This window comes from Dama dama, chromosome 1 (genome assembly GCF_033118175.1).
Source record: "Dama dama isolate Ldn47 chromosome 1, ASM3311817v1, whole genome shotgun sequence".
NCBI lineage: Eukaryota > Metazoa > Chordata > Mammalia > Artiodactyla > Cervidae > Dama > Dama dama.
The window spans coordinates 36,915,837-36,931,183 of NC_083681.1; the positions used below are offsets into that span (position 1 = coordinate 36,915,837).

The 15,347-nt window shown below is 35.9% G+C and overlaps 1 protein-coding gene across 32 annotated transcripts in view; it reads left to right on the forward strand.

Annotated features, from left to right (window-relative positions):
- The window catches only part of SOX6 (SRY-box transcription factor 6), a 685,495-nt gene that overhangs the window by 542,942 nt on the left and 127,206 nt on the right, over nt 1-15,347 (forward strand). For 25 of the 32 annotated variants that reach the window (XM_061146939.1, XM_061146891.1, XM_061146914.1 and 22 more), the window contains one exon: nt 4,892-5,015. In XM_061146939.1, coding sequence (XP_061002922.1) covers nt 4,892-5,015 — 124 coding nt within the window. The remainder of the gene's footprint in view (nt 1-4,891; nt 5,016-15,347) is intronic. The other 7 variants (XM_061146992.1, XM_061146815.1, XM_061147053.1 and 4 more) reach the window with 1 other exon arrangement.

The window sequence follows — 15,347 nt, forward strand, 5'->3', positions numbered from 1 at the left end:
AGCTCTGAAATGGGAAATTATTGCTTTAATTCATGATTTCTACTCACTTTATTTGCACTAGGTCATACTGGTGAACTTTGTATGAAAGATGGTAGTTGGAAGTATTCACAGAACTTTAATTACCTGTACTACCTTTTATGACACATAATTTTTTTAAATGGTATCCCATTGGTGAAAGCTGAGTAAGGCTGTTGGAGTGTGTCAATGTCAGTGTCCTGGTTGTGATATTGTTTTATAATTTTTCAAGTTTCACCATTGGGAGAAACTGACTAAAGTATACATGGGATCTTTTGTATTATTTATTATAACTGCATGTAAATTCACAATTATATTTAGCGAAAGATGACTTTATGCTTAATATAGTACTTAAAAGTACAGGCTTTGAGCCTGGCATACCTGGCCTTGAATCTTGGCTCCATCACTTTTTCAGTGACCATGTTACCTAATTTCTCATTGTTTTGTCTTTCTCATTAAATAAATGAGGATAATAACAGTAGGTACCTGATAAAATTTTGAGAATTAAATGAGATGGAGCATTTAAGTCACTTTCCCATATGCTTGACATATAGGAAATACTGGAAAATATCAGTTGCTGTGATGATGATGATGATGATTTCTGTAATTAGAGATATAAGAGGAGCTTTACATTGTTTCTCAGCCTGTGTTCTAACTGGCTACTGGATATTTTGGCTTATTTTTAATGAAGGCATTTTGAATTTTCACATCATTATTTTACTTAAAATAAGGTCAACTTTATCATTTGGATCTAAATGATTATTGTTAATGAATTAATTGGAATTAATTACAAATTTGAGATCACTGTGTAGGTACGAAATAAGAGAGAAGAAACAGACTAAAACTGAACAACATAGTATCTATATTCCACAGTATCTATATTTCAGAGACTAAAATTATTTTCAGTTGCAGCCCTCCAGATTTTCTCTATGCAGAGAATGTACACATATGATTTCTTGCTTTTCTTTTACTGAAGTCCATGTGATATAATGGGAAACAGCACTGAACAGGGTGCAGAAGTTCTGGACTCTAGATCCAGGTCTGTCACAGGCAGTGTGACCTCAGTTTTACCTTCTCAAGCCACCTGGTTCCCTTGGTGTAAGTTGTGAGATTTGAGCTGGACGAGTGGCAGCAGCAGCAGCAGCAGTGATTCTCAAAGAACGGCCCTTGAGCCAGCAGCACGAGCTAGCTTCACCTGGGAACGTGTTAGAACAGTCCACTCAGGTTCCCACCTCAGATCTACTGGTCTCTGAGAATGGGGTCAAGTAATTTTTGTTTTAACAAGCCCTCCAGATAATTCCAAAGTCCACAGAAGTTTGAGAATCTCCTCTCTGGATTAAATTTTAGTCTCCATCCTAGGCTGTTGGCCCCAACCCCCAGAGTTTCTGTTTCATAGGTCTGGGCTGGCGTCTGATAATCTGCTTTTTTTAAAGCTCTGAGGTATTGCTGATGCTGGTTGGGCACCACACTTCGAGAACTACTAGGTTAGATAAACTCTAAGCTTCACTTCAACTCTGTGATTCCATCATTATTATTGTTTTCACAATACCTTCTGTCCCCCTCCTTATTTACTGTGTTTCTCAGTTTATTGAAACTGCCTCTTACATAATAGCATTGAACCTTTCTAAAATATCCTGTTATGTAGAGGATGATGGACAGAAAAGAACATCCCTAAGTTCTTACAGCTTCTGTTAATATGAAACACCTACAGCTCTTTAATGTTAAAAATGACCTTAATTAGTTAACTTTAATCTCTCAGTTACATAGCTAGCTACAAAGGAAATATCTTCAGACACCAAGATTCAATAATTAAAGTCTGATAGCTGATTGCCATTGATGCCCTTACGCTTAAGATCTGAATAGCTTGGGCTCCAATGTAAAAATAAAATTATGTTTTCAGATGCTGTTTAATGAATAACACTAAGGATCCCAAATTACATCTTCAAAGGAGCCTTTTAATTCCACCTTTTTTTTTCTTTGTGTTCTGGATATTTAGGATAAGATAATGCTCTGTGAGGCATGGGTCTACTAAAAACAAACAAGCCTTTACCTGCCAAACTGAATTATTTATTTGACTCATGTTTTCTTATTTGAAGTAGAGTTATGGGTTAAGATCCACTGCTTCTTGTGTCAGTTCTTTAGTAGTTTGATAAATTTCTAATACTGAATAGCAAACTGGATAAGAAAAACTAAGGATCTAACATTTTCTGAGTGCCTATTAAATCCTAGTCACCGTGCCGCGAGCATTACTTTTCTTGTTTATTTAATCCTCACAACAACCATACTGCTACCAGCTAAGTTAATACACATTAGCTTTGGTTTCTACATGAGGAAATAGACTCAGGAAGGCTGAGTAACTGTTCAAGATCACACTGCCAAGGAAATGACACTGTATAGATTTAAGCTTCAGATTCATTTGACAACAAAGCCTTTGTAGACATAGTAGATTCTGAATAAATGTGTTGAATAAATGGAGGAATGACTGACTATACAACATTATCTTCCTAATGTTGACTTTTAAACAAACGTAGAATTATAAAGTTGAAAATGCACCATAGGTCATTATCTAGTTAAGGTTTAAGTTATGTCTGTCCTTTAAAGTATCTGTGACATATGAGTATACAGCCATTACTTGACCACTTCTCTAGAGAAGGGCATGGCAACCCACCCCAGTATTTTTGCCTGGAGAAGTCCAGGGACAGAGGAGCCTGGTGGGCTACAGTCCATGGGGTGGCAAGGAGTCGGACATGACTGAATCATCTTAGCACACACATTCACAGGAAAATGGCACAAAGAACCTCTTTAATCACAGTGATTATTGAATAACTCATTATTAGAAAATTCTTCTTTGCATTAAACTTGCCAAAAATCTTTCTTTCGAGCCTAGTTCTGTTCTTTGTAATCACTCAGACTTAATCAAGTTCTTCTTCCATACATAATTCTTTCAAATATTTCAACATAACTGTATCTCTTTTCTCTCCCAATCAAAATAGCCCCCTTCTTAAGATCCATAACACATAATAATGATTTAATAAATATTCATTGAAAGAAGGAAAGAAAAAATTTATTTGATACCTAGACTCCCCACTTTTTGTTTCCTTCCTTTAGAATGTGAAGCATCTGTGCTGTGTTCTGGGTGTATGCTAAGACCACATTTCTAAAACTAAATGAAGTGATTTCCTTTAATATCCTCTTATACTAAATAATAGTCACCCACTAAAATATCATGTCTTATTTTCCGACATAGAACACTGCTGTCATCTTTGACATCTTAAGTTTGCAAGCTGGAATTGAACAACAAACCTAGTGCTTTTCTTCAGGGCTAAAGGCAAGACCTAGGCACCAGGGGATCAGCTCCAGTTTAAGCAGGCTAAGTTTGTACTCAAACGTACAAAACTTGGGCTTACCTCAGCTAAAATGGAAGAAAAAGCTGCCCAAAGCTAGTTTCTTTCACGCCCCACTGGCAAGGTAGTAATTGCACAAAGACCTTTTTATTATAAGTTGATTTTCCTGAGAAATGAATTCAGAAAAATACTGTAAAGTGTTTATTTTTTGCTTGCCCTTTATTAACCCACATCTTAGGGCTTTCCCTAGAGAGAAACTGTTGGTAAATGAAACCTCTTAGACCTACACAGGAGCATTTTTGCAATCTGTCCCTAGCTGTGAAGGGAACAGGGACAGGACAAGGCAAGTTGGTGCTATTTAAACAGGGTCATCAGCCAGTATATGGAATTTTGCCTAAAGAGAATATTTAGGAATTTAAATGGGGGAAGGGTTTGGGGTTGGTAGACTACTAGTAAAGGTTTGTATCTTAAACAGGATATAATACAGCTTCTTTATACTAGTAAGGAGGGTAAAGACCTTGTTTGAACTTAAAGATCGTTGCTGTTAGTACATCCTAGTTTTGATCTTTAAATAACAAAAGTCCTATAGTTTAATTTATAAAATCATGCCCTGAAAGCCAGTACAAAACCTTCCTGTGATGCTATTCTGGAATCAGGACAGCAAGCATGGAGTAAGGGAGGGAGCTGGGAAATTAAAATGTGATTTTCACAGACATGATTCTGTCATAGTTCTTATTTTCTTTATATGGAATACAAATACTGATATAGAGTGAAGATTTTCTGTTTTGCATTTTTGTGCTCTTTGATACATTTATTGAGGTCAAATGAGATTTGATATAGTAGGATTTATTATGAAATGCTCTCTGAATACAACTCCATAATTACTCAGCTACATGGTAGTGCATAAAGCTGTAAAACTGCTTAGCCAGACAAGCAATTTATATGTTACATCGAGGTGTGTATGGCAAAGAATATTAGTTTAATTGGGAGCCAAGAGGTAGTAGCCTTAAATCTGACGGGCTATATGTTTGACATAATGCAGCGAGGCTTTGAAATAAGATACCTAAACTGGGGAGCTACAGCTTTTGGAATATATAACAATTAGACATTACTTTCTGACCAAGGACACTAGTAACAGTTTTCAAAATAAAGCACAGAATGCAAAGCTGATGAAAGGGCAAAACCTTTCAACACTGTACGGTGAGAGAATAAAACATTTCTTCCGGCTCTTTGTTTTTTAAAAAATAAAGAAAAGAAAAGAAACAAAAAAAGTCAAGATGAAAGAAAACCATTCACTATAATTTAGTGGAAGCAGGGATGAGGCAAATTCATGAGGAGGTTAGATCGTTGGTATACCAATGGAATCTGAAAGGGATTTGGTAAAGTTAGCCTGAATTTTCTCTGGGACCAGATTTGGAATGAGGTTAGAAATGGGTGGCTGTTTGGGTACCAGCACACCACCAGGAGTGAAAAACAAATACTTCTTGGCATGCATTTGCTCTGTGTCTGATCATAGGCTCTCTTCTGTTTAGCAGGTTCAGGGTCACATGCCTCCGCTCATGATCCCAATTTTTCCACATGACCAGCGGACCCTGGCAGCAGCTGCTGCTGCCCAACAGGGATTCCTCTTCCCCCCTGGAATAACATACAAACCAGGTAAGTAGACAGGGATTTAACATTCCTTCGTGAATGCTAAGATCCGTATGTTTTTGCTTAGTAGTCAAAACAAACACAGAAGCATATGAAGGAACTATGAATAAAAAGATCATAAGAGGTATTTTAAAGTAAAATTAGAATTGTGAAGGGGGCATGTTAATAACTAATTGGTTGCTTGAAACTTTACTTTCTCTTCTTTCACTTGAATTTGTTCTGTATTCACAGATAAAATGCTACTTTCCCTCGGGACTACAAATTTTGTCAGCTCTCTCTCATATCTTTACTGTGAATAATTGTCTTTGGTTAAAGATACTTTTCTCTTCCTGAGAGCTTTTATACTCTAGGAAAGTGGTCGCATACAGTATAAAATGCTATTATTGTTTGTTGTCTGATTTCTCTTGGAAGAAAAGTTCAAACTGAACTGATTTAATTAGCTTGCCACTAATAGGTAAAATTCTTTTTTGATTTCAGTCTAAATAATGAAGCATTCAGTAGTATTTTCTCATTCATCTTTGAACCTCAAAGACGAGGTCACATAACCTTGCAGTGAAATATGTTTTGAGATGATTTAGCAAATGTTATGATTTTTCTTTATTCCTCTGGGTTTACTGGACTCCTGGGGAATTCAATTAGGGGCATAATGGTTTGAAGCTTCTTTCAGAGCATCCTTGTAAACAGGGCTTTAAATGTTTAAAGATATGTTGCCAAAGGAATCCAATGTAAGATGATAGCCAAGTAAATAAAAGTCAACCTTAATTTCATTTGTGCATTCTTTGTAAGTGACCTCACCTCAGAAGTAGTGACCTTGTTCTACTCATTAATAATTTCTGTGTCAAGTTCTTTTTAACGCATTAACCTGATTATATTAACCTCCCAATCTGAGTGCAACAAATCTGAGTGCAGCAGATTTTTTGTGTGTATGGGTTTATAAAGGTATTTTAATATGCTTAAAGCAACAATAAAATATAAGTCACTTTACAAAATTCTCCATGAGGAAACTTACTGAATAGCTTAAGACCAAACCTAGTGGGTTTTAACATCTATTTTTTGCCATCAGTTACTCTTATGCATTTGGTAGAGAACCCCCTTCCAGTGAAGAAAGGTAAGATGTCTGTGTGACAACCCAAATGATTCAAAAAATAGAGATTTTGAGGGACTTGCTAATTTAAGGACTGACTTTAAAAATTCCTCAGATACAAACCTGAGTAAAAGGATACCTGAGTAAAAGGATACCTGAGTAAAAGAAAATTGTGTTATTCAAATTGTTAAAAGTTGATTTTTCTAGAGCAGAATTTTTAGAGCAAGTTATATTCTGTGAAATTAGTATCTATATTAAGGACAGGATTATATTTTGCCAGAGAATACCTTTCTGTCAGTGCAGTGGTTCCATTCTTCTCTGGTCTCTATAAAATTTTTGAACTCTCTTCATTTTGACTTCCTTCGGAGTGTTGGTGTACATTAAGTTTACTTGTTTATTCTGACTCTGAGTTGTCATCCCAACACCAGTCTTAGAAACCTTTTAGATGAACTATACATGGAAACTCCTAATTTTCATGTTTTTAAATTTAAAATTCTCCACATTTCAAAATCAGGTTATGAGCATTATTTTCTACTAGACATAGACCCCAGCATAATTAGTATACTATGTAATTTTGTTAAGACAGTAATATTGTTTTTTATGGGGGAAGCTATTTTTATATAGTCAATGAATTTGGACCATTTTAGGAAGAATCTTCTCACGCAGTATCAGTGAGATTGCAGTAGATAAGTAAGAATCTAGAGACTGGGGCAATACCGTGCAGTGGTGCATTACTTCCTCTGAACAGCATCTGTGTAGCATAGAGCAATGTCTCGGGGTAGCAAAGCTGGATTTGATTGTGTTGGCTACAACCTGCTAGTTAGGGCAGGACAATGGATTTGGACATATAGGATGATTTTCCATCACAAGCAAGGCTGGTAAAAAAAGGTATTATCTGGTGACCCCTAAGTTATGTCAGAGAATTGAATTAAACAGAACTCTAAATTCCCACGTAGCTTCCCAGGTGGCTCAGAGGGTAAAGAATCTGCCTGCAATGCAGGAGATGTGGGTTCAATCCCTGGGTCAGGAAGATCCTCTGGAGGATGGCAACCCACTCCAGTGTTCTTGCCTGAAGAATCCTATGGGCAGAGGAGCCTGGAAGGCCACAGTCCATAGGGTTGCAAGGAGTCGGACATGACTGAGCATGAGCACAATGTGCATAGGCTAAATTATTAAATACTTTGGCTAATGCAGCTTTTATTGTTTATAAAAATTATACTTTATTTATTTATTTAATTATTTAATTATTTTTCCTCCCGGTTAGGTTGCCCTCCGAGATTCGAAAACTTCCCCCAGACCCGCCAGTGAGAGGGTTTCCTGGTGTTTGGAAACTTCCTCTATTACAACTCTCTTCCCGGGAGGGGTCTCCATCCCTAGCTCTTTTGTCTCTCTTTTTATCTTTTATATTTTGTCCTACCTCCTTTCGAAGACAATGGGCTGCTTTTCTGGGCACCTGATGTCCTCTGCTAGCGGTCAGAAGTTGTCTTGTGCAGTTTGCTCAGCGTTCAAATGTTCTTTCGATGAATTTGTAGGGGAGAAAGTGGTCTCCCCGTCCTATTCCTCCGCCATTTTAGCTCCTCCCCTCCAAAAATTATACTTTAAAAGAATTAAATTTATATGTTCAGATGCTGCTGGTAGAGACATTACATACTTAGGAGACTTGGTGTATGCAGTGTTCTTGTCATTCACATGAATTGGGAGAGGAGAATACTATTTGACTGGAGCCTGGTCAAGGAAAACATTTTTGCCCCAAACTGAGCTATAGTGATTTCACGTGTGTGACAGCAACACAAGTAGCAGAGTAGCATCACGTGTAAGAGTCTTGAAATGGTGGTTAACTATGTAGTTTGATCTCCTAAGCAGCAAGAAGAATAAGTGCTACATTGGCTCTCTTTTTGCTCTTTTTTCATCTTCCCATAAACTGAAACAATTCCGCACTGTTTTTTAAAATTAATTTTTCTTGGAGTATAGTTCTTTCCAGTGTTGTGTTACTTTCTCTGTACAGCAGAATGAGTCACCTGTAAACGTACGTGTGTCCCCTCCCTTTCGCACGTCCCCCTGGTTCAGGTCACCAGAGTGCATGGGGTAGAGCTCCCTGTGCCGTACACTGTCTTCTCAATAGTTGTCTAGTGTGTATGTAGCGTCAGTAGTGTGTATGACTCGATCTCAGTCTCCCAACTGCTCCCGCTCCCGCTGCCCTCTTCAGACCCCTGTATTTGTTCTCTACATCTGTGTCTCTGCTTTTGCTTCGCAAATAAGATCATCTATACTATTTTTTCTAGATTCAAATTCTGTATTGTTTGTACCTCTGGCTGACTGAATCATCATCTTCATTTCCAGAAAGCAAAGACCACCTTGGGGTTATGTTCACTTAAAGCTGACTGTTTCTGAATCCATATAGTACATTCTAAACAAGTATATTTAGAGCTATCAGCTTTCTCCCCTTCTGATAATTTGACCCATTGTTCTGGGCATTTCAGGGTCCCCATGTGAACACCAGGCAGGCTCTCCCACCTTGGTAGGTTGCTGAAGAGGCAGGTTGACTACAGAGATTGTACCAGTTTCAGGGGAACATCTATCAAAATAACTTATGTGGAATTTTTTTAATTGAGTTTTAATCCTTAATTAACTCCCCCCCCCCTTTAAAACTGATTCTCTAATTAGAGGCATCTTTCTAGAAAGTAACTTATCAGGGCCTAGAACATACACCACAGAATATTGGTTGCTTTGCTTTATCACATCATGATACTGAGAGATACAGCAGTCCAGGGTAAGATAAGTACAGTTGAGCACCTGTGTTTGTGGAAACGAACAACAACAAAAAGCTTTTGTAGCTGCCAATGTATATATCAGATTGATTGAACTGACTGTAAAATAAAGATACTGGATAGACTCCTTGTGTGCCAGGGATGGTTCGGCTGACCCATGGACTTCATGTAGCTGGGATTTTTAAAAATGATTGCTGCTAGAGCAGCACCCTTAGCATTTCCCAGGAGATCCTAAGAATAGGATGTCTGCCTGCTCATGACTCCTTACTTACTTATTAGTTATATTAAACATTATGATAACAGTTAAGGTTTATTGAATAATTACTTTGTGCCAAACAGTGTGTTAAATATTCCACATGGATTATATTTATTTAATTCTTACTTAAACATGTCACTTAGCCTTGCTGAGCCTCACTTCTTTATCATCTAAAAAAAATATGTCATGATTTGTCCACTGCTCAGTGTGGGTGTGAAGATTGAGTTTCTTAAAATATATGAAAGCTCTTTGAAAAAATTCTAAAGAACTACGTTTGGGGATAAAGTCTGACCATGAAACCTGAGTAAATTTAACTACATTAAACTGCATTCTTATCCACTAGAAATGTGGTTCAAGAACTGAGCATTTGATTGAGATATATTACCTCTCTGTCTGATGACCAAAAGCAATTTTACTCTAGTATATCTAATGCTTCTTTAAGAAAAAAAATTGTGGAAAAATATACATAAAATAATATTTTTTATATTAACCATTTTTCAATGTACAACTCATTTGTATTAATACATCTCCAGTTTTTAGTAACCATAATCATGATCTATACTCCAAACTTTTAATCATCAACAACAGAAACACTGTGGCCATAAACAGTAACTCTCCCTATCCCCTTACCCTAAACCCCTAGTAACTTCTGTTCTGCCATTTTTCTATGTGAATTTGTCTATTCTAGATACTTTATATGAATAGAATCATCAACATTAGTCCCTCTGTGTCTGGCTTATTTCACTAAGTGTAATGTTTTCAAGGTCCCTCCATATTGTAGCATATATCAAAAGTCCATTCTTTCCCCACATTCTGGCTATGGTCAATAATGCTTCTGTGAGCATTGGTATGGGAATACCTGTTTGTGTCCCTGTTTTCAGTTCTTTTGGATATATATGTAGGAACGGGATTGTTGAATCATATGGGTAGTTCTATGTTTAATCTTTTGAGATACCATCAAACTGTTTTCCATAGGGGTTGTACCTTTTACGTTTCCAACCAGCAATGCAACAGTGTTCCAGTTTCTTTATATCCTTACCAATATTTGTTACTTTCCTATTTTTGAAAAAATTATAGCCATCCTAATAGATGTGAAGTGGTATCTCATTGTGCTTTTGGTTTTCATTTCCCTAATGATTAGTGATTTTGAGCATCTTTTCATGTGCTTACAGGAAATCTGTATAGCTACTTGGAAATATATCTGTTTAAGTACTTTGGCTAGTTTTAAATTTAGTTGTTTGTTTTACCTTCACTGAGTTTTGGGAGTTCTTAGATATTCCAGATATTAATCCATTGTCAAACTCATGATTTGCAAGTTTTTTTTTTTTCTCATTTTTTCTCATTGTAAGTTGTCTTTTCATTTACTTGATAGTATCCTTTGATACACAAAAGTTTAATTTTGATGAAGTCTGACTTTTCTATTTTTCTTTTGTTGTCTGTGCTATTGCTGTCATATCCATGAAATCACTGCCAAATCCAAAGATTTACTCCTGTGATTTCCTCTGAGAGTTTTATGGTTTTAGTACTTGACTTTAGGTCCTTGATCCTTTCCATTAATTTTTGTATATGGTGTAAGTTAAGGATCCAACTTCATTCTTTTTCTTGTGGATATCAGTTTTTCCAGCACCATTTGTTGAAATGATGTCTTTTCCCCAGTAAATGATCTTGGTGCCCTGATTAAAAGAAAAAGTCAATGAACTATATATGTAAGGGTTTATGCCTGGGCTGTCTATTCTGCTTCATGAGTCTATATACCTGTTTTTATGCAAGTACTATACTGTTTTAATTACTCTAGCTTTGAAGTAAATTTTGAAGTCAGAAAGGATGAGTCTTCCAACTCTACTTTTCTTTCTCAAGATTTATTTTAGCTATTGGGGCTCCATGCAATTCCAACTAAATGTGAGGATTGGCTTTTCCATTTCTGGATTGTTGAATTTTGGTAGAAATTTCACTGAATCTGTAGATTGCTTTATTGATCTTAACAATGTTAAGTCTTCCTGTCTATGAACCTGAATGCCTTTCTGTTTATTTAGAGCTTTAAAAATTTATTTCAGAAATGTTTTATAGTTTCCCAGTGTACAAATCTTTGCCTCATTTGTTAAACTTATTGCCAAGTATTTGATTCTTTTAGGTACTATTGTAAATAGAATTGCTTACTTAATTTCCTTTTGGCTTGTTCATTGCAGGTATATAGAAACACAGTTGATTTTTGTGTATTTATCTTCTACCCTGAAACTGCTGTGAATTTATTTATTAGCCCTAGTCATGAATTATTTGGGATTTTCCACATTTAGGGCCACTTCGTGTGCAAATAGACATAGTTTTGCCTTTTTAAATCAGTCTGGATGCCTTGTGTTTTTTCTTTTTCGTGTAAAAGCACAGCTAGGATTTCCAGCACAGAGTGGTATAGCAGCAGTGAAAGTGGGTACAGGTGTCCCCGGTCTTAGTCAAACAGATTTCCGGTTTTTTGCCACTATGATGTTAGCCGAGGGTTTTCCAGAAATACCTTTTATCATGCTGATGAACTTTCCCTCTATTCCTAGTTTTCTGAGAATTTTTATCATGAAAAGATGTTGGATTTTGTCAAATGCCTTTTCTGCCTCAATTGAGATGATCATGTGGATTTTTTCCCCCATTGTTCTATTAATGTTGTGTATTGCATTGGTTTTTTTCATGTTGAACCACCCTTGCATTCCTGGGATAAATCCTGCTTTGTCATGGTGAATAATCCTCTTGATATGCTTTTGGATTTAATATGCTAATATTTTGTTGAGAATTTTAATATTCATGCAAGATATTAATCTGTACATTTTGTGTCCTGTGATGTCTTTATCTGGCTTTGTTATCAAGGTTATATTGGCCTCATTGCATCATAGTTAGAATGTGTTTCCTCTTCTTCAATTTTTTGAAGATTTTGTAAGGATTAGTGTTAATTTTTCTTAAATGTTCAGTAGATTGGTGAGGCCATCTATCTGGTCCAAGAATTTTCTGTTTTAGGAGGTTTTTGATTGCTGATTTAATCTCTTTATTTGTTATAGGTTTGTTTATATTATCTATTTCTCCTTGAGTCAGTTTAGGTAATTTGTGTGTTTCAAGGAATTTTTCATTTCTTCCAGATTGTCTAATTTGTTGGTGTATTGTTGCTACCTAATACTTCTTTTTAATTCCTTTGTTTCAGTTAGCATTTATTGACCACCATTTATTTTCTGATATCTGTATCTATATATATTAATATAGTATGCATATATTAAAATATACATATATATTCTCATTAAATTTTTATAGCAACTCAAAACTATACGTGACATTATCTATATTTTGTTTAAAAAAAGAAACTAAAAGTCAAAGAAGATAATTAACTTTCTATACCTTCACCCCAGAAATTAGTGGAGATAGAATTTCTGAATTTTATACTCTTGCAGGCATGATCTAAGCATAAAAGGTCTAACTTTTGTGTGTGTATGTGTAGAAGATGTGATTTGTATGTATGGGGTTATCCATATGACATCTTGTGAAGCTTGCCATTTCTATCTTTTCTTGAATATTTAAAGCAGAGGCATGTAACCACTACTGCTGGAATACTTCACTAATTAAAATCATCTGCTTGAAATCAAGCTCAGCTGGTAAAGAATCCACCTTCTATGCAGGAGACCCCAGTTGGATTCCTGGGTTGGAAAGATTTCCTGGAGAAGGGATAGACTACCCAGTCCAGTATTCTTGGGCTTCCCTGGTGGCTCAGCTGGTAAAGAATCCACCTGCAATGTGGGAGACCTGGGTTCAATTCCTGGGTTGGGAAGATCCCCTGGAGAAGGGAAAGGCTGGCTACCCACTTCAGTATTCTGGCTTGGAGAATGTTGCAAAGAGTCAGACACAACTGAGCGACTTTCACTTTCACCCTTGGAATCAATGCATTTCTGAGGTTCTTCAGATTAGTACTCTCTTTTAAATGAGTATTTAGGTCCAAGAAGAAAATGTATATGTTCACCTGTATAAAATAACCTAGTTTTATGGAGATTGTGATTATTTTAAATGTGCCCTTCTTCATATATGGAGACTATTAAGTCATAAACTTTAAGTTGTTATTTTAAGTTAATTTCTTATAATGTGGATGCATTTATATTATTTCATCCATACTCATTTATTTAATTGCTATTGTGACAAATTCCATGGTTTTCATATGATTATCTAAGAGTCTAGGTGCATTTATGAAATAAATGAAGAAATTAAGATGATCCTTGATTTTTAGCTTCTTTAAAGGTATGAAAAACAATGCAAATGCTCTTAGAAAAAACCTTGAGATCAAGACTCTCCTCATCATTGGTCTATTCTTTGATGAATAGAGGAGAAATTTAGCAGGAGAAATAAGAACGTCGTGACCTCAGCAATATATACTATAATCTGTGCCAATTTTTTTTTTTTGTTCAGTTGTTCGCAGAACAAATTAAAGGTTTTGTTTTATTTTTAGGATTCTAAATATGTCATTCATTGCCTGCTAACTTTTGCTGCAATGTGGTGTGATGTCTCACAAAGATAAATTCAGATTGATTATGGCATTCCCTCAGAATACAGAGGAGTTAATAATATTTTGCTATTCTGGAAAAAAAAATTATTTTGCTATTCTGAATACATTCATCCAAGCAAGATGCAGTGCGGCATGTTCAAGTATATATTGGTGATTGTGATGGAAATATTTACATGTTGTAGCAAAAATGATGATAACTTATAGAAATGGGGTCTATCTATGAGTTATTTGGCAACTCAAATAGCTTACCATCATCCTGTGATACCACCAGACCAAAAAATCTGTGAGATTAGGGATGTGTAGTATTTTTTCCTTTTGTTTTGGAGGGTGGAAAATGAGGCATGAGACTTTAAGCCAGTAACCAAAGAATCTTCGAGTCCTGTCTACTAGTTTAATTTATCTTTCTTCTCTGCTCCTCCCAAACTCTTTAAATAAGTTAATATCTTGAAGTTAGCATCTTAGAAGACTGTAACCATCCCAGTCCCTTGTCTTCCTAAAGAATCAAAGAAAATGGACAGATTTTTATCCATGGGAGTTTTTGCTTTTTAATAAAAATAAAGCTTATATTTAAATTACAGAAACTAGTATTCTTGTAGGAGGTAGCCTGTGTCTAATGGGTCCTACATTCATGATACGAGCGCCTCCTTCTCCAGTGTTTACGTCTTATTAAGTTTTGGCTTCATTTCACTTTCCTTGAAAATTAAAAAATATACTTTTCTCTCATTCAGGGGCTCTTGCAATGGAGCCACTTTGATTGTAGACTTCTGGCAAGTGAAACTAATGTCAGTCTAATTTTCCATAGGTTCTAAATCCTGTTTCATATTTGTTCTGTAATCTTCAGATAAAAATAATTGGTTGGAAAACCTGGAAGCCTGGAGAGATGGATTTATGTAATGGACATTATTTCCCAAATTAGCATTTAGAAGTTGTCTTCTTATACCAGAGGTAACAAGGGCTAGATTACAGCAGTGCCTAAAACCAACCTGTCTCAACAGGCTTCATCTTCTTTTGTACAAATTTAAAGAAAATGGGTCCTCACGCAAGCATTTCAAATCCAGAGACAAATTTGAAAAAAATTGCTACAACATGTTGACTGATTTCTTGCCAAGTCAGCCGCTAAGAACTTTTTCTTGATGGACTCTTACACACAGTTAAAGGTGAGGGGGCAGGGAGAGGAAGCATGTAACTTTTTAAAAGAGGAGTTAAATCTCTCTACCTCTTAAATCTTCTATTCTACTTTTAGCCCCCCCTCTTCTTCACCCTTCTCCTCTCCCTGTCTGCCCTTTCCCTTTTTCTCTCTCTTCTTATCAGTCCCTGTAATATTCTCTGTTGCTTTAATGTATTCATTTTTACCTTTACTACTGATACAATGATATGTTCTGGAGAAATAGCTTTCCAAAGATTATATTCAGATATACAGATTCAAACCAGCAGAAAGGTTAAAAACATTTTAAAAACATGCTTGTCAGCAGTGGAAAGAAAGCTGTTTGTAGCCAGCAGGTGAGCTGGAGAGTACTTCAGGGTGTGGTAGAGATAGTAATAAATTAACTGGCAAGCCAAAAACTATATTAAAAAAATCAGCTATTTCATAGCATAGAAGCATGACAGCTATGAAAAAAGGAGTGCCCCAGGGAATTCTTTTAGAGTTTGATTTTTTTAAAATATGTTTGACATGAAAAATGTTTTAGTACAAATAAAGCAACTGGTA